The sequence below is a fragment of the Elgaria multicarinata genome, chromosome 19 (assembly GCF_023053635.1).
Source record: "Elgaria multicarinata webbii isolate HBS135686 ecotype San Diego chromosome 19, rElgMul1.1.pri, whole genome shotgun sequence".
Taxonomy (NCBI): Eukaryota; Metazoa; Chordata; class Lepidosauria; order Squamata; family Anguidae; genus Elgaria; species Elgaria multicarinata.
The window spans coordinates 19647335-19666467 of NC_086189.1; the positions used below are offsets into that span (position 1 = coordinate 19647335).

Here is a 19133-nt window from a genome sequence, read left to right on the forward strand (position 1 = left end):
AATTGGGTCCTCGTTGCACGATTCCCTCCTCGCCCCTTCCTCCTCAGCCCAAGATGGCTGATCGGCATGAAATTCCCTGCTGGGCTCTCCCGAGCCGGTGGCTGTGTTTGTTCAGCTCGCACGGCTCCTTATCAGCCAACAACACCCGCAGGACTTCCTGCCAGGATTGTCCATCCCAGTCCTGATTTATACAGGAAGGAGGGCATAAAAAGCCGCCCTTCGACTTCCAAAGGGACCTCCTGCCTCCGTGCGCGTCGTCGGCCACTGACCGGTGGGACCTGGAACGGGAAGAGAGAGAGGGGCAAAGAAAGCCGAGTCAGCCCCAGCCGGGGAGGGGAAGGCGGGAGACCATGAAGGACCCAAGAGCAGCGCTGCTGGTGGTGAAGGTGGCGACGGGACGCATGGGTGGACTGGAGGTGGCCCGCACTGCAGGGCTGTTGCAGAGGGCCGCGGCGAGCTGACGAGGCAGGTACCATGTGAGATTCTGCCAATCTAGTGCCCTAGGGCTGTGGTGGAGAGCCAGACCGCAGCGATGCCTGGCCAGGCCGTGGAGGTGCGGCTGAGGTGTTGAGGGCCATGGGCCCATCCTTTAGGGAGTCCACCTTCTCCCCACTGTAGCCACCAGCTCTTCATACGCTTGCACATCATTGCTCCCACTCACTTGCTCGGTGGGCAGAAGGCCGGGGAGCCAAGAGGCCACGGCATCTGCGCCTCCTTCCTTCTCACCAGCTCCGTCACCTGGGCCAGAGCAAGAGGCAGCAGGTGGCAACGGCAGAGAGGAGGGACAACGCCGGAGGGCTCCGGTCCGTGGGCCCCTTCCCTGGAAGGGAAGAGAGGTGGAGTGATGGCCTCCTATTTGGGCAACCATCTCTTTTGCGTCTCTCTTCTGCAACCATCCTCCCCAGCTAGTAGGCTGCCTGGCAATGATGGGAGTTGTAGTCTAGCACATTTGCAGGGCTCCAGGTTGGAGAAAGCTGGAGGAAGGCACAACCGATGAGCAAATCCCCCCTTTCATTTCGTGGGACTTGTTCGGAGCCATGGTTGTGCGTTGCCGGTTTTCGTTTTGTGCTGCTGGCGCTTTTTCTGCTAGCATGTTTGCTGCTGTTGCGGTTTCTGCTGTTTTTAATTGCCGGCTCTGTTTTTATGCTGAAAGTTTTACCATGGTACGCTGACTTCGAGAGGGCTTCTGCCCTGAAAGTTGGCCAAGAAATATTCTACATAAAATGAATAAATAAATAAACAAATAATTCTGAGAATGAGGCTAAAAGGCGCTGTGACTACCAATTGGACACTGTTGGGCTTCTTAAACCACTCTGAATTTTTGCAATCGGCTCTGCTTTAACGATATGCCATTTTGGCCGGTTTACAAGAGTAGCTGGACGCTCTCCTAACCGGTTGCTGTCCAAGCAGTAGGGCCAAAGTAGGACTAGAGAAGAAAGGGACACCTGATCCATTCTGTCCCTGCACTTTTAGCCTCCTCGAGTGCCATTTTTGGTAGAAAGTCAGGGAACAAATCAAATCAATCAATTAATTAACAGTAGTGCAATCTGCAGAAATCAGCAGGTACCTTTAGCAGCCAGTAATGCCTGCAGATTTATGCTGCTATTAAAAACACAGGAATAGAAAGCAGTTCAAAAAAGTTGGCCTTCTCTAGGTTGCATGAAACGACCCATCCCAGGAATGGATGGAGGCCCGTTTCTGAAAATCCACAAAGGCTGCAGGTTCTAAATAATTGTGTTTTCTTTCGCTCCAGGGGCTGGATGTCCACGTGCCTTCGAAGAGACTCCACTCCTGTTGGATAACAGGCTGGTCGAGATGGGTCAGGTGAGTTCTGCGATTATTTCACATGTTCCAGTCACCATCTTTTCGTTTGGCTCTCAGGAACTGCCGTGGGAGGATTCGAATGAGTTGCAAACACAATTGTCCCTTTAACTAGGTGTTGTTTTTCTGGCCAATAGCTTCGCCACATTATGGATTTAACAGTCATTGCCTCTTCTCAAGAACTGTTCTTTTTTGGGGGGGGTGAGGGGCGGCAGGGGGAGAGGTAGGGATCTTTAAGACAAGGGTGGACAGAGGGTAGAACTCCAGGTGTTTTGGACTTCAACACCCAGAAGCCCCAGCCAGCATAGCCAATGGTCATCAGGACTGCTGGGTGTTGACATCCCAAACCGCTGAAGAACCACTTTGAGCTCATCCCTGTTCTGAGAGACTCTTCCTAGCACCCTCTCTTTGGGAAAAGCCGCGGGAGTGAAACAGTTATAAAACGGATGTGTGTTTGAAGTGCCTGGTGTGTTCACGTTGCCTTGTTACGGTTCCTGCCCTGAAATATTTTAATTAAAGAAAGAAAGAAAGATCATGATACCAGAGAAAGCACTTACCACGGATTCTTTGTTAGTGGTGGCTATAAAACGGTCTCCAAAATTGTGCTTTATTTGTAATATTGTTCTTAAATCAGGCTCTACCCAACCTGTGGCACTTCAGATGTTGTTGGATCTGGAAAGTTCCATCATTCCTTGCCATTGTAAACCACCCAGAGAGCTTCGGCTATGGGGCAGTACATATAATAAATAAATGTTGGCTATGCCCAGCTATGGCTGATGGGAGTTCTGGTCCCACAACATCTGGATGGCCACAAGTTGTGCACCTCTGCCGTTCGAAGTGGTTTTTAGGCTGCAATCCTAAACAGATTTCCTGAGTCGCACTGGACACAGTGGGACTCTTTTCTGTGTCAACATGCGTAGGATTGTGCTGTGCATGCACAGAAATGGCAGGAGAGGCAATTGAGGAGGGCCCACACCACAATGACCCTGTTCAGATGACACGCTAATCCCTGGTTAGGCCATGAACCCCTTTGTAGCAAATAGTTAGTGAATGTGTTTAACCCATGGTTGTGTAGCCAACATAGAGCGGTTCACACGACATGCGGAGCTATAATGTTTAGCTCCAAAGGCTTCATCCCCATGGCTTAGTGTGTCATCAGAACAGGGTCAAACTGAAGAGAGAATATGTGGACAAGGGCTCACTCTGAACTACAAAGCCACGGAGAAGGGGATCTCTGCCTTAAACATACACAGAGCTGCTAAAAGTCTTTCTGGCTGGGCAAAAACAGAGAGGGTGCACAGGAAGATTAATTTAGGCCCAATAGGTTTCAGAATGAATCCTTCTCCAGGGCCCGTTGAATAAATTCTCAACCTGGTTGTAGAACCACAGTGGCAACTTGTGTCACGCTTCTTGCACACCTGTGCTAAACTTCCTCCCTTCTTTTTCCTGAAGTCAGCAATTATTTCTCCCCCTGGACTGGATTCTCCAGTGGAAAGTAGCTTGTCTGAATGCTCGGCCGTGTAAGTGGCAAAGGAAAATTCCATATCCGCTGGGGAAGGGCCGTAGCTCAGTGGTTAGAGTCCTTGGTTTGCAGGCAGAAGATCGCAGGTTCAATTGGCATCTCTAGTAACAATAGGAAAGAATCCTACTTGAAACCCTGCAGAGCTACTGCCAGTCCGTGTCGCCAATACCAAGCTAGATGGGTTAAGGACTGGATGCAATATAGCACAGCTCCTGTATTTTTAGATATTGGAGAGAAATGTTCCAACCCAAATTTCGCTGATGAGCTACTTTTCTACATCTGTGGATTTCTTCTTCTTCTTCTTCTTCTTCGTGGGGGAACACTTCATCATGCACTATTCAGCCTTCCAAAACCTGGTGCCCTCTAAATGTGTTGGACTGCAACTCTCATCAGTCTCAGTTCATCTGGACAGCACCGGCTTGGTTTAGGGTACACTTTCTGGTAGGATTTTTTTCTTTTTGCCTACCCTGCTCCTGTGACTGCCATACCAAAAGTCAGCCAGTAAACGCTTTCCTTGTCTGAGTACTAACAAATGTGTCCTTTGCACGATTGCTATAGGTCACGCTGCTTTTTACAGGCGCAAACAAAAAGGAGAATCCTGTGGCATCATTACGATTGATGGTGGTGTACGGTTTGCCCTATTTTTTAAATTAAGTCTACTGTTGCTGCGCCTTTAGCAAAATTTGGACCCGTTGGAATTGGCAGGTGAAGTTTTGTTTTAGTAGTTGCTAATTGCTGCAGATTGCGCTGTGCTTAAAGGCACAGCTACAGAGGCCGGTTGAAAAGTTGACAACCATACGCCAGGACTCGTGTCGTTTTATTTTCTGCCAAGTCTTGACATGGCTCTCCTTCTGGGACAGCTTAAAGACACAGGGCCAGGCTTTAACTTCTGATTCAACCTGCATTAAATTGCACTGCGGGTACATAGAACATGCGTTCCATGCGCGTAAGATCAAGGGTCACCCTTTCCTGTAGGCTGAAGTAGCTTCCCTCCTTGTAATAGGTTACTTCCAAGAAAAAGCTCTGCTTTTGTCACGTTAATTATTGCAGCTTGTGTTATATATTATATTAGATGTTGCTCCCCACCCTGGGAACATGGTTATGCTGAAGGTGCGGAATAAAAGAAAACAAAAATGCAAAACTATTGCTGGAGGCAGCTAACACTGAAATATGGACTGTTGGGGCGGGGACCAAAAGAAAACCTTAATTAAAACAAAACATAAAAACAAATACATTAAAAACATGGCAACACAAGGCAACTTGCTTCCCTCTACGAAGATGGTGCACAACTCAGATCTGGGTAATCCAAGTATTCCCCTCCAGATGGGCTGGACTGTGCAGCTCCCATCATTCTGACTGGGGATTATGGGAATTGCACTCCGGCCCATCTGGAGCGAGCCCGGTTTATGGGGTGGCGGAACGCTGTCTTGGTCTTTCCATGCGATCAGTGGATTGAGAGGAAGAGAGAGAGAGAGAGAGGTGGGAGGTTTTAGCATCTCTGGTTGTGTTTAAGCTTTGGGGGGGGCGGGGGTGAGGGCAGCCCAGGGGGTGGGTTTCTCCTGTGTGGAGGGAAGTAGCCGGTCCCTCCCTCTCCTTCCAAGCCACCCGGTTTGCCCAGGCGCCCGTCCGCAACGCTGGAGGTGAAGTGAGTAGCCCTTGGCACGAGCGTGTCAATTTCTCTTCTCTCCCCTTTCCCTTTTGCACCATTGGATGCATGCAAAATAAATAAATAAATAAAGCCAAGCCAAGCAGCTACTGGAGCTGGGACAAGGGGAGAAGAGCCGCCTGCCTATGTTGTGGTTTTGCTTTTTGTTGCTCCTCCTTTGCAACTATTCACAGTTGTGCCAAAAAAAAAAAAAAAAACAGCTGGGGAAAGGGAGTGCAATCCTGTGTCCTCTGTGTGGTTGGGTGGGCTGGGGGCCGGGTGTGTGTGTGTCCCCTGGGGTGCCGTTGGGCTTGCAAGGGTGGCGAGGAAGTCCTCGATTGTGCAGCCTTTTTCTTGCAAAGGGATAAAGGAAGCAACCGAACAGAACCGAGGGAAGGAGAGACCGTCCCGTGCGCAGATGTTGCTTAAACAATGGGTGATGTTTCCCCCTCCAGAGTCTCTCTCTCTCTCTCTCTCTCTCTCTCTCTCTCCACTCTGCACTTTTGCACAGGAGATTCACACACACACACACACTTACACACACACACACACCCTACCTCAAGGTATAAAGCACCCTTTTTTAAAAAATAAAAATAAATAATTGATACAAAAAGACCAGATCTCCACCTAGTGGCAGTAAAACGCAAATAAATTTAAACTAATCAGGAAGGAAAGCTTTTACTTGGGGTTTGTTTTAAAACAAATGCATGCTGGATTGGGGGGGGGGGGCGCGTTTCTGCTCCCTCTGTTTGACAGCACGCTTTGCAATTCGAAAGTACCAAAGAACCTCGGGGCGCGTTAAAGACTGATGCATTTATTATGGCACAAACATGTTATTATTATTATTATTATTTATTTATATAGCACCATCAATGTACATGGTGCTTGGGTTATAAGCACAGCGGCTGTTTTGCTGCAACAGGTTTATGACAGCGTTAGACCCCTGGAAATTGCAAATTAGGCCTGCCTTACGGTTTGGAAACTGCAAATCAAGCCTGCTTTACGTTTTGGCTCGGTCTCAACAACAGTCCTGTGAAGTAGATCCTTGCCTGATCCCATTTATTTATTTATTTGGCATGCTGAGAGCTAGTAACTTATGTTGGTGAAACGCACAGCGTGTTGTGACACCATTGCAGGCCAACACATTTTGCATTGCACAGCCCACTGATTTAGACACATGAAGAGTAATTTGCGGTTATTGTTTCATGCACCCGGCAAAGGGCACAGCGTCCACAGAAGCTCATGGCGGAATAAATTCGTTGGTCTTTTAAGACGCCGCAAGATTCTGTAATTGTTGCTGCAACAGAGTTGCCTTTCTCTGGCGTGATCCCACGGTCTCCCTGTTCAATCTGTGAGGCTGAGAATTAACAGTGCGCTTGTTTTAGTTTTGGGTTATTATTTTTGTTCTGGTGTGTTAAATGTACTAAATGTGAGCTATATTTATTTGTTTAGTACGTTTCTAGTTTGCCTGATAATTAACATTATGGGAAATGGTGGTCTCTTCTTTTTTTCCCCTCCTGCTAGATCTTATTTTATTAATTTGCATGCTATTATACTCCCCTGTCTTGAAAAGACTTCTATCTATATCAAAGTCTTGCTTAAATGGAAGCGAGGAAGGATATACGAAGTTGCCATGACGCTGCCTAGTACCAGCTAGCTGTGTCCAACCAGAGTTTTGGGTGAGATTCTTCTGCATCCCTAATTGGAGATTATGTCAGGACTCGAACCTGTGTGCAAAGTTTACCGTCTGTCCCTCATCTGAAGACTTCCTGTCTATTTCAATCTGCAGTTGGGTAGTTTAAATGACTCTTAAGTTGAACCAGCCACAGGGTTTAGGCCTTGCGCTCTGTTTACTGTTGTCGCGTGCATCCTTGTGGCTCGCAACGCTTCAGGGATCAGCAGCCTTCCTTCTTTACATGGTGTGGGAATGTTTTCTATTAGCCGACAACATTCTCACTTAGTCAAAGTTGCTGATTATGAGGAATGTGGGGGACAGGAATTGGCTTCAAGTCAGCTCCAGCTGCTGGAACTTTATCTGTCTACAAACATAATTTTATGACTGCATTTTGATGGAGACTGAGATTTTTTGGAAGCCTGGAAGCACATGAAAACGGTGGTAAAAGTAGGGGTGTGAATTCCAAGACTCCGTTTGGACCCTGACTGGGGAACATTGCCTGATTCAGGAGCGAGTCCAAATCTCAGTTATCCGAAATGTTGTGCTTGGAAATCAACAAACTTTGGTGTTTGACAGAATTGGATGGAATGCTTGCAGCCATAGCAGGCATGAAACATGCCAAATTTCAGACAAATAGGCACAGGTTTTTTTGTGCTAGACACCCTTCCATTTTGATTTTATTTTTAAATTAACTTTTTTTACTTCCTGCCAAAATTGGAGGAAAATTTGCAGGCATACTTGCCCTTTCTGAGAGGATCCAGACCACCAACTTTCATTTGAATAGGTTCAGGGGTGTTTGTGCACACCTTTACGGGTTGGAGGTTTCCAAGAAAGGATGCATCTATCCCCCTACATTCTTGTGGGCAATTGTGTTCCTCCTGTGTCTGCATATATTTCTCATCCTTGTCTATCTATTATAAATATAATATAATCAGTATTATAAAATAGGCAACTTTTATATTGCTAGCTGTGCTTAATACTTCATACATGACCAAATGGATTTGTCCATCCAATTTTTTGTTGTTGAATTGGACTGACTGACCTTTGTCTCTCTCGCCTTGTGTGACCCAACATTGTGTGAGTGGCCTTAAAGCAACTGGGAACGTTTAGCATGGGGAAAAGGCGAGTGAGGGAGACATGACAGAGGTGTTCAAAATGATGCCTGGTGTGGTGAAAGTGGAGAGGGAGATATTTTTCTCCCTCTCTCATAATACCAGAACCCAACGGGGTCACATCCCATGAAGCTGATTAGAGGGAGATTCAGGAGAGATAAAAAGAAGGACGTCTTCACACAGCTCAGAGTTAAACTATGGAATTTGCTACTACAAGACGTAGGGATGGCCACCGATTAGGATGGCTTTAAGTTTGCTTCTGCACCTGCCGCTCTCTGGGTGGACATTCGTTGATCCTCTGGAGTCCTGAAATCCCAACCCTAGGTCCACCACGGAACATGACACCCAATATCTTTTCCAGCCAAACCCTTTTCTTAGGGCTTCTGATCATTGACTCTTTCTGGTTCCAGGTTTGCTCGCTGCACAGGCCGTGGTGGTGGTAGACCGTGAAAGTGCCCGGGACGTCCTACATGCTACACTCAAGTAGGGGATTGGCCCAGCATCAGAGGATAGGAAATGCAGACAGGCAGCTCTCTCCTAACTGGGCTTCTCCTCCTCTGCCTTCTTGCAGTGATCAACGCGGAGCATTTCTCCAGGTCAGGGTAGGTCCTTCGCTTTTGTCCACAGCCTATTTGAACATTGTGGTGACTAAGTCATTTTAGACCCTGGACTTAAAGATCAATGCTGTGCAAGTTTAGGCAGAAAAAAGGCCTACAACTCCCAGCATGTTCCTGCCAGCTATGCTGCTTGAACCTGGCTGTATGTTAGCTGAGGATAATGGGGCTTTCTGTTTGACAAATTTGGAAGGTTCCCGATTGGGGTACAGGAGCCCAAATCTCAGACTTCATGGATAAACAACAGAATTCTGTCGTCCTGGGGCTCACGCCATGCTGTCTGACAGTGTGTTGGGTTTTCTTGTTCGCAGGCACAAAGTGTGCTCCGTGGAGGTGAAAAGCCACACCGTGTCTTACCTCGTATCTCACATCCAGCCGGTCCATCAGCCCTACCTCACCTTGTGCCAAGGGTACAGGCTTTGCAGTACGTACAGGTATGGAGTCATTCCCATTCCGGAGAAGTGCGGGAAGGCTACACACATTCATTCTGAGCATGAATTAGGATATTATTTATTAACATTTTTCTGTGCCGAGTCTGCTGCCAAATCAATTACATTGGCCACCAAAAACCTTCTCTCTGCCTAATTCTCTGTCCGTGCATCAGTTTATGAATGTCTGTCATGGTTTTCCTCTCGGTCTTTTTTCCCAGGGTTGGATGGATTTCGTTAAATTCTATCTCTGTTTTGGGAATTGTCAGGTGCCTTTTTGCTCCATCATCCACTCACTGACAAAATCAAACATTTTTAATTTTGTTCTATTTCACGTTAGCACTAATTCACACTTGTGCAAATGCAATACGCTGCATTCGTTAATGCAATTAGCAGATAGCCCCCTAAAAAGTGAAAACTGGTTCACAAATCCACAGGATTTGCACGACTTGTAAAAGGCCGCATAATCCACAGATCGGATTCACAGAAATCATCTGGTTTGAAATCATTGCAGATTTCCCAAGTGTCCCTACTTTTTTTTAAGCTAGAAAACTCCAGACGCTGTATTTTTTTTTCTTCAAGGAAAGGTGCTCTAACCGATTGTTGGCCTTTTTCTTCTGGAAATTGGTTTTTTTTAAAAAACAACAACAACAACTTGCAAGGCCAGATTGATAAATTCTTTTTCTGTTACATTGTTTGCAGAACTACCTACAGGATTGCTCAGCATCAGGCCTACCGGAAGGTGTCTCGGCCCGCGTACAGATGCTGTCCTGGGTGGAGATGGGCAAACGGCCCCTCCCAGTTTGGATGCAATACAGGTAAACCTCTTACCTATGTGTATAAAAACAAAATATGTCTGTCCGTCCGCACCATAGTGCAGGAACTTGAAACCTAGACATTAAACTTCGCATGCATGCTAAGAGAACCTTAGGGTGTGTGTGCCCTGGGGTGATTTTCTTCATAAAATACATTAATAAACTGTGATTAATTTAAATGTATACCTACTTTTTTCTTTCTGCATCCAGAGTTCCCTTTCCCAATTTCCCCCCTTTGTTTGTGATTCCAACTTGTTTTTGATGCCCATTTTGTGAAGTGAGATATTTTTATTTTTATAGAAAAGGGAACATTTCAGTAATAAAATACAGTAGCGGAAAGACCTGCAGGGAATTCACCTGCTGCCCCACATCGCGAGTATAATGGTGACCTTGTCTTGCAGCAATCTGCCGTCCGCCGTGCCAAAACGGGGGCAAGTGTGTACTCCCTAACCGGTGCACCTGCCCTTTCGGATGGGCAGGAAGGGATTGCCAGACAGGTAAAAGTCTACCCTTTGTTGCGCTTTGAAACGTTTCATTTTTTATTGGTTATTACTGCATTTATACCCCACCTTTTTCCCTACTGCAAGGAGCCCAAGGTGGTGTACATAATCCTCCTCCTCCTCTCCATTCTGTCCTCACAACAACCCTGTGAGGTAGGTGAGGCTGAGAGTCAGTGGCCACCCCAAAGGCACCCACTGAGCTTCATGGATGAGTGGGGACTTGAACCCGGGTCGCCCCTGTCCCTGGCCAACACTCTAACTATTAGCTGGACTTCCCCTCTGCTGTCCTTCCAGCAGCAGGCAAAACACATTTTTATTCCGGCAGGCCAGTGGGTGCTGTTTTCCTTTCATTGTTCCATATTTTTTTTAATAAAAAAAATGTTTTTAATCTGTTCGTTTTTACACTTGTTTTCGCTAAGGGCGTCATCCTACACATGTTTAGACAGAAAGATCCTACAACACCCAGCACAGCTGGGGCATGCTGAGGTTATAAGACTCTTTTCCTCTCCAAACATGCATAGGACGGCGCCTTAAGTTTATTTTAATCTTGGTTTCATTACTGTTCACCGCCTAGAACCCCGTTTTGGGGGTGGAAAGGCAGAGTATGAATCAAATAAATCAACAAATAAACTCTGACAGTCCCAGATGGGGTTCTTTCAAATGGGCCGATGTAGGTTCAGAGCAAACCCACTTGAAGCAAACCCACAAAAAAAACCACACACCTGGATTTGTGGGAGGGAGATAAAATGTAGGCCATTCACAAGAAGTCCAGCTCCCAGAGGGAAGGTGTGTGTGTGTGTGTGTGTGTGTGTGTGTGTGTGTGTAAACCTCATAGCAACTGTCAGAAGGGAAAGCCCGCCAGACGGTCCAATGGTAGGTACCTGCCCAGCAACACAGGTAACTAGAAATAGCAGGGAGTGTAGCCAAGACATGAACTCTGGCTGGTAACAGGCGTTGGGAGCAGCAGTAGCTTTTGGTAACTCCCCACGGTCCAGGCCCCCTCTCTTGACCTTACACAGCGCCTGCTCCGCCGTTTCAAAGTTCAACAAGGGGACACCACAATTTCCTCGGGGTTCCCATGGCCAACAACACTCTGGCCAACCTCCCTCCCTGGCTGTTTGGACCAGTCTTGGTTGTTCCGATCTCCTGCCCAGGAATATCAGGGGAGGTGTGAATAGGAGCGGCTAGCTCCTCCACAGCTGTGTCCCTAAAGGCCTTTTCCTCCTTTGGTGTTCCAGATGTGGACGAATGCGTTGGAGAGAGACACGGCTGCAGCCAGGTTTGCCACAACGTGGCTGGGAGTTACCGCTGCGCCTGCCGGCGAGGGTACGAGCTCCACGGGGATGGGAAAACGTGCCGGGCTTTGCAAGTGACCACCGAGGCCTCCGTCACCGTGAGCCCGGGTAAGCTTGGTCAGGTGAATGGCTTCAGGCCGTGCGTATTGTTGCACTGGCTTTGGTTGCAAAAGATTGGGGGAAACGTCAGGCCCGGAATTTGCACGCTTCCTAGTGAGTAACTGATTGCACTTACGAGAGAGACACGGTCTCCTTGGTGGTGGCATGGGGGTTCCTCCATTGGCCATGCCCCTTCCCCTGGCCATGCCCCCTTTGGGTTGTTTTCAGTGGCGTAGTGTCCACAGGCCTTGCAGGGTCAATGCATCAGGGCTTCATTATTACACAGGACGCTGACGTCACCTTCCCTCCGCCCCAGTCAGACTTCCCTCTTCCCACTGAGCTGAGCTGCAAGTCTCACAGTAACTGGGGACGGGGCACCTTTTCCCCAAAACCAATATATATATATATATATAATTTCCTGTTGAAAGGCAAAGTATTTTAGTGACGTTTGGTCTTGAAGGGGCACTTAAGACCCATCGGCGTTGTGAAAGGCCTGCTGCTGGTGGAGATGAAAACATCTAGAACTGGTTTGCTGGCATGGACCAACACAGCAGCCTGCAATTTTGGGGTTCTCCCTGGGTGGGCGTGGCTAGGACACGGTCACTTCCAAATTGACCACTGCACTGCTGGTCATTGCCTGGGTTTTGTTCGGTCCCCCTCCCCCATTTTCTAAAAGTTTGGAAGTTAAAATAGGCAGGTATTTTTGCCTCCGGCTCCGCCCACTATTGGAGCGCAGCTCCCGAGAGCTTCTCCAGACTGGGATTCAGCCCTCAGGCTGGAAGACGTTCCGCACCTCCAGACCAAGAGGCGTAAAGCGGCGGCGCCCCTCCGCCTCCGCTCCCTGCAATTCAGCGCCGCCTTGCCAGCGAGAACCACGTGCCCTGGAGGAGGACCGCCAGCTCGACGCTGACCACGGCTCATTATTACTTTTGGTACGCGCTGTGCCACTTCAAACTCGTACCGTGAGTAATAATGCGTGGAGGGGCAGCACCCGCGCCGGACGGACATGGCAGAGCTGCGCATCAAGGCAGAAGCGGAAGATCTTGCATCGTTCTTCAAAACCTGCAGCGTGCCAAGGAGAATGTCATCCCCCCCTTCATGCCGACAATAATCGCTGGAGGCGTTAACCAATGTCCCCTTTGTGCTGACGCCGATCCTGTCTGCCTGGACCGATTCGGAGGGTCTCCAGAAAAAGATGCTCTTATCCTTCTATGTTTGTTTATTTATTATGTTCAAGGAGGGGTTCTCAAGGGTCTCCAGCCTTTTCAGGCAAGTGGGCACATTTGGATGTTTTATTTATCTCCTGCCTTTTCTCCGAGGAGCGCAAGGCAGCGCACATGGTCCCACTCCACACCCTTTCGTCCTCCCAACAACCCTGTGAGGTAGGTTGGGTGGAGAACCAATGACAGGAGCAAAATTACCCGGGTCAGGATTGCACTGGGACTTGGGATAGCCGAGTTCGAATCCTCACACGGCCATGAAGCTCCCTGGGAGGCTTTGGGCCAGTCACGGACTCTCAGCCTGACCTCCCTCACAGGGTTGTTGAGAAGACAAAACAGAGGATTAGGAGCTTCGAGCTCTTTGCAAGAAGGAAGGGGGTGGGGTATCAATAAAATAATAAATTATTTTAGAGACCTAGTTCTACGTTTGTCTGTTTGTTTTTTCATCCATTCCTGTGCTTACTGTTTGGCATTACATTGCATTTTATTCTTCTAAATGTCTGTATGGCATTTTACATCTTTAACAGCGTTTTAAAATTGCATTTTAATCTGCTCAGAAAACATTAGAAATGCATTAAATAAATAAAAGATTACAAATGTGCCCACCAATCTGAAAAGTTCAGGAATTCCTAGTCTCTGTCTCTGAACATGTTTAATCTCCTTTAAAAAAAAAAAAAATGTTCCGGGAATCCAAATGGCAGAGTCTTAAAACCAGAGTCCTCACTTATACTCCTTTTGTTTGCCATGAATTTGCACAGCCAGAGTCCCAAACCGGGTAGTGGAAGATGAAGAAGTGAAGGAGCTGAAGAACAGAATGGAGGTGTTGGAAGAGGTGAGCACCAGGAGTGACCCCCCCCCCCGTCTCTCTCTCTCTCTCTCTCTCTCTCTGTGTATGTGTGTAACCCATGAAACCAGACTCCCCCCCCACACACACACACACCAATTTGGTGCCTTCTGAATATGCTGGACCACAACTCCCAGTATCTCTCCCCATTTGCTATGCCAAGAGGGGCTGATGGGAATAGCAGTGCAACATCTGGAGGACCCACACCAAAATTATGCATGGTGTGGTGAATGAGGAGAGGGAGACATTTCTCTTCCCCCCCCCCCCCATAATACTAGAACCCAAAGGGGTCATCCCATGAAGTTGAATGGTGGGAGGTTGCTTCCAGGAGCAGAGGCAGCCGGCCTGTGTGCACCAGTTACTGGGGAACATGGGTGGGAGGGTGCTGCTGCACCCGTGTTCGGCTTGTGGGTTCCTGGTCAACAGCTTGTTGGCCACTGTGTGAACAGAGTGGTGGATGAGATGACCCCTTGGTCTGATCCAGTATCAGGGCTCTTACGTTCAAACCTAGTAACTCACAGGATTTGGCCACTGAGGCTTTGCAAGCAGTCAGGGGTGTAAGTTCCACACTTAAGAGAAGGCAGCCAATTAATTCCCCGTCCAAATTATCTAAAATAAAATAATTTTAATTAAATTTGAACCATGCCCCAAATCATCCCAAACTCCCCCCTCCAAGGTTAATTGCCATACAGGGAGAAATTTGGGGTATGTGTGTTGCAGCATACAGGGAGAAGTTAACCCTTCCCTCCCCAGCTGCAACCCCCCCCCCCCCAAAAAAAAGCCTCCTGCACAGCAATTAAGATGAGAGAGAGAAAAATGCTTGGTAGTAAAGGACACTCTGGGCACAATGAAATAGGTTCGGGGCTGGTGCCTCATGGGCCCTGGCCTAGCAACACCCCTGCAGTCAGCTATTAGGGAAGAAACCCACTGCCCCACCTTTCTTATTACTTATCTTCGTTTCCCTTTCTCCATAGAAATTTCAGCGTGTTTTGGCCCCGTTTCTCAAACTAGAAACGCTGGGCGTGGAGGGCGCCGTCACGGACCCCATCAGCCTGCTCGTCCACTCCGTGCAGCAGCTGGACAGGATAGATTCGCTCAGCGAGCAGATCTCTTTTCTGGAGGAGCGTCTAGAGACGTGTAAGTGGCAAGATCAGGAAACCACCCCAAAATCGGTGGTCGAGGGGGGAAAGGAGCGTCTGCAAAATTACAGCAGGCAAGATTGGAACCCCAACCCCAGGGACGTGGCCCATGGGCCTGAGGTTCGATCCCCGATTTATGCAAACTATCCGGACACGTCTCCTAACTGGAGACACGGAATTTAGGAAGGATGGGAGTTGAAGTCCAATGGGGCACTTGGTTGGAGCAGGCGGTTATATAGGGTAGCCTGCTACTTGACTAGAGACGTTACATTTTTAGGTACTCCTAGTACCCGTCATCCTCACGACTCTCCGAGGGAGGTCCAGCGGAGACACAAGCGACCAGTGTTGTGTCAGCCAATGAGTGGCTGAACCAATCTGACCGAGTTCTAGTCTGACCACCGAGTCTCCAACCACAAGGCCGTGGCACAGAGATGACTCCTATGTCTCTTATATCTCGGTACAGGCTCATGCAAGAATGAACGCTGAGGAAGAGGAAGGAAGCTTGAAGAGATGGACTTGTACCCCCTTTCCTCTGCTTATCCAGCTGCTTTGTAACGTCTCTCTCAATTGAGTTGTAGTCCAGACCTTTGTGGACTGCTCCGTCGGCCACGAGCCACATTGGGGCCGGCAGACAGGTCCACCTGAACGCTACTGTCGAAACCGAAGGGTCCTCTTTAATCCAGTGTGTGGCTTCTAATAATAAGGGAGTCGCTTATACCTCTCTCGCTCCACTGTGGTACAAGGCACCGGAAGGGCCTGCAGGTGCAAACGGACGCTCTTCAAATCACTGCTTGGGGGTTAAAAATGTTGCGCTTCGTGCACGGGCCGAGGACGTCTCTCCACGAGCAGTTTTAGGGCAGCTTTGTAATGTATGGCTTCCCTGGCAGTCGTCATTCGGCAAGGGTACCGGGGCCGACAGAGATCGTGGCTCCGCTTGTAGAACAGCCTCTGGCGTTGTTCCATGGGGAAAGGCAGCTAAACCTCAAACCAGCGGGCCCTGAAAACACACCCTTTTCAACGTCTCGTCTATCAGGGTTCCTTTCCCCCACCCCAACTGCAGAAAAGAAAATTGTACGATACCCTCTTGCAAAAGGAAAAAGGGTCCACTCCCACCCGGTTACCTCCATCTCGACCATTAGGGCAGGTTGGACTCCCAACTCCCAGCATCCCCCAGCCACGGTTGCTGGGAGTTGGAGTCCAACAAAAAACCCAGCTGGTGAGGGCTGACGTTAAAAAGAATGTAATTCAATGGTACCTCTGCTCACTCTTCTGTATTACTCTGGAGACGCAAAGCCAGTGCCCTGATGGTTCTCTTTTTTTAAAAAAAAAGTTTCAATAAACCTACATTTACAAGAAAAGAAGCTCACATCTCCTCTTTGTGCAACCAACAGGGAGTTCTGGCTTACTTTGGGGATTAGGTTGCCCTAATTTCCTTTGGAAATCTGCACAAATCGTTTTTAAGGAATGATTCCATGCCTCCTCCCACCCTGGGGAGAGGCTTCCAGGTGTTTTGGCCTACGACTCCCATCAGCCTGAGTCGGGATAGCCAGTGGTGAATGGGTGATGTGCCCCCCTTTTGCAGCGGAAGGTCAACACAATAGATCAGCTTTCCTCAACCTGGGGCGCTCCAGATGTGTTGGACTGCATCTCCCAGAATGCCCCAGCCAGCTGGCTGGGGCATTCTGGGAGTTGTAGTCCAACACATCTAGAGCGCCCCAGGTTGAGGAAGGCTGCAATAGATTCTTGATCCCTTTCAAGACAAACAGAAGAGTACATAATATAGCACATTATTAACATGTGGGATTTATTAGAAGGTGCCCCGTGCTTGCTCCTGTGTGCACCAAATGCAATGGGGATTGATTCCGAGTAGACCTATCTAGGACTGCAGTGCAAACAGCTCATTAAAAAAAGATAAAATAAGAAATCAAGCTACTAGCCCTGATGTTCCACATTCTGGGACAGTACAGCTGCAAATACTGGGCTCTACTGCACGGTGGCAGAGATATCGTGAGCAACACCAGTTTGTCAACGAAGACCCAACACACCGTTAACGCCTTTTGACGCCCAGCGCGCCCGTCGACTGCGCATTTAGCCCAGGGTCTGAATTAAACGGGACGAAAGTGTTGCTTTTTTGACCTTTCGCACAGCAAAACTCACACAAAAGAAACACACAGGCTTCTTTAAATAAATCTGCTTTATAAAAGTCAATTCTACACACATACACACACCTTGAAAATATCAAAACCCTGCAGTAGGTAGCAACCGATTTTTTCCAAAAGGCACTTTTTGGGTGGTTGCGTGGTTGGTTGGTTGCATGCCTACTATGTAAAGGGTCGATGTGCATGTTACCTCTTTCCCCTTGGTTTTGCCCTCATGGGCCACGATTCAACACCATCGCCTGAATGATGGACATCTAGGTCTTCCCCACCTCTCTCCAGTGCTCTCTGTAGGAGGCTGAAACATCACGGGCCAGGGAGACACCACTCGGCCATGGGTCGCCCACCCAACCTCCTCCATCTTTGGCAGGCAGCCCTCGCTCCCGTTCACACCTGTAAATAATATTTAAGACTACTTCTGTAGGGTTGGGATTCCACAGCTGTCTGTGACATGGGCACTCTGCAGGTGTTGGGACTACAAAACCCATCATTTCCAGCCAAAGGCAAATGATGGGTCTTTTCATTGGCCCAGGAGAGAGAAACTTTGCTCGCTATGGCGTCCACAGATTTCTTCTGGCCAATTCGTTTTGTTTTTGACAAAATGATTAAAAAAACAAACCTGCAAGAAATGTTGGCTCTGAAGCAAAAGGACAACCCAGCCTTCACCAAGTTGGTGCCCTCCAGATGTGTTGGACTAAACATCTGGAGGGCACCAGGTTGGCATTAGGCTGGGATAAAGGTACACAACGTGAGTGTACCTCTCAAGCTCTTTTTACCATCTCTGGCAGAAACCCTGTCCGCAGCCTCTGTTTTTCCAAGTTTCCAGGTCGGGCGACACCAGCGGTCTCTCTCGCCACCGCCCCGCGCGCGTCCTTGCCCTGGCTTTAGAAAGGAGGTGATTGTAGGGCAAAAAGTCATGTCTGCCTCTGCTCAGAGTTGAGAGAGAAAAATGCATCAGAACACGCTGGTGTGAACAGATATCAGCGCTTTCAATCCAGAGCTGGAATGGTTCGTGGTTGAGTTTTCCGTCAGGGCGTGCCCGCCCCCCAGCTGTTTTGTCCCCACCACTGGCAACGCTAGCGCTCATGGGAGATGCAGGAAAACATCTGGAAGGGACAACTCTGGTTTAGCAAAAGCACTGTGGACAAGGCACGCAGGGTCGCCATCCATACTGGGCGTTCTGGGGGCAAGGGAAGCTGGTCAGAGTGCTTTAAAACGGGTATCCAAGCCTCCAGTGTGTGTGTGGGGGCTTCCTTTTGCCCCCACTAAGGAGACGCCACCTCAGACCTGGAGAGAGGGCTGACCAAAACCCAGCAAGTATTCAAAACTGACCTAAATCCAGATTAACAGGAGTATTACACCGAATCCACTGTTTTGACAGAGGGTTTTGCCCCACGCACTTTGGTTTCTTTCCCATCAGAATGAACCACACCCTGAGTGTTTCTGAAGATTCTGTATCCGCGTTATTTCTCCTTCAAATAAAACAGATTTTCTTGAAGACACACGCTCATTCTGCCCCTCACCGTATTGGTTCCAGGTGTGTCGGACTACCACTCCCAGCATGCTGGCTGGGGAATAATGAGAGCGGCAGTCCGACACCTCTGGAAAACACCAGGTCAAAGAAGGCGGTTAATTAGAGCAATATATACAGATATTAACTATCGAGGCGCAAGGCGGAAAAATACGCATCACGTCCCTAGAGGAGGAATTAACTATTGAGGTTGCAATCCTATGCAGGTTTAGACAGGGAAAAAAGTCCTACAACTTCCACCCTTCCCCAGCCAGCATAGCTGGGAGTTATAGGACTTTTTTTCTGTCTAAACATGCACTTAGGATTGCGCTCTTAGGAACAGACCACACTGGAACATGCACAAAGTACCGCCGTTAGCAGCAACAGCAGCACCTCTGCTCGTACCACTTGGTTCCTTTCATTGCTCCTAGTCGTTGCTTTGTGGTAAAAAGGAACATTTTACAGCGGCGACAACCCTCAACCCAAGAGATCCCACGACAAGATCCAACGGCAAGTTCTTTCGCCAGAGGGAGTGAAGTGAGTTCAGCTCGGGCATCGTTTCCGTAGGGCTCGCTCGCACTACCTTTCCATTGGATCGTGCCCCAAGACCTTAACCTAGAATCCATTTCTTTGGTGAGGATAATGCTACTGAGGTCTGGTCAATAGCAGTTAAATGCCACTGAAAAGAACTAAAGTCCAAAGTGATTTGGGTGTTGTCGATCTCGTGAAAAAGCTGGA

The 19133-nt window shown here is 48.5% G+C and overlaps 1 protein-coding gene across 2 annotated transcripts; it reads left to right on the plus strand.

The window, feature by feature from the left end:
* Window positions 1–259: 259 nt before the first annotated feature.
* EGFL7 (EGF like domain multiple 7) lies at window positions 260–16215 on the plus strand. 2 transcript variants are annotated; one of them, XM_063144676.1, is made up of 10 exons: window positions 260–469; window positions 1754–1824; window positions 8186–8377; window positions 8701–8823; window positions 9520–9635; window positions 10034–10129; window positions 11371–11535; window positions 13505–13578; window positions 14565–14727; window positions 15193–16215. In XM_063144676.1, exons 3-10 carry the CDS (start codon window positions 8292–8294, stop codon window positions 15213–15215), a joined length of 846 nt encoding a protein of 281 aa, XP_063000746.1. In that variant the 5' UTR covers window positions 260–469; window positions 1754–1824; window positions 8186–8291; the 3' UTR covers window positions 15216–16215. The 2 variants fall into 2 exon arrangements, with proteins under 2 accessions (XP_063000746.1, XP_063000747.1); XM_063144677.1 differs by lacking the exon at window positions 11371–11535.
* Window positions 16216–19133: the final 2918 nt, after the last annotated feature.

What these genes read in the sequence shown, in the direction of transcription:
- EGFL7 (XM_063144676.1), top strand. Translation starts at nt 8,292, where the DNA reads ATGCAGACAGGCAGCTCTCTCCTAACTGGGCTTCTCCTCCTCTGCCTT. An exon ending in CCAGTTTGGATGCAATACAG is followed by an intron (nt 9,636 to 10,033) that starts GTAAACCTCTTA and finishes CTTGTCTTGCAG; the next exon opens with CAATCTGCCGTCCGCCGTGC. An exon ending in AGGAAGGGATTGCCAGACAG is followed by an intron (nt 10,130 to 11,370) that starts GTAAAAGTCTAC and finishes TTGGTGTTCCAG; the next exon opens with ATGTGGACGAATGCGTTGGA.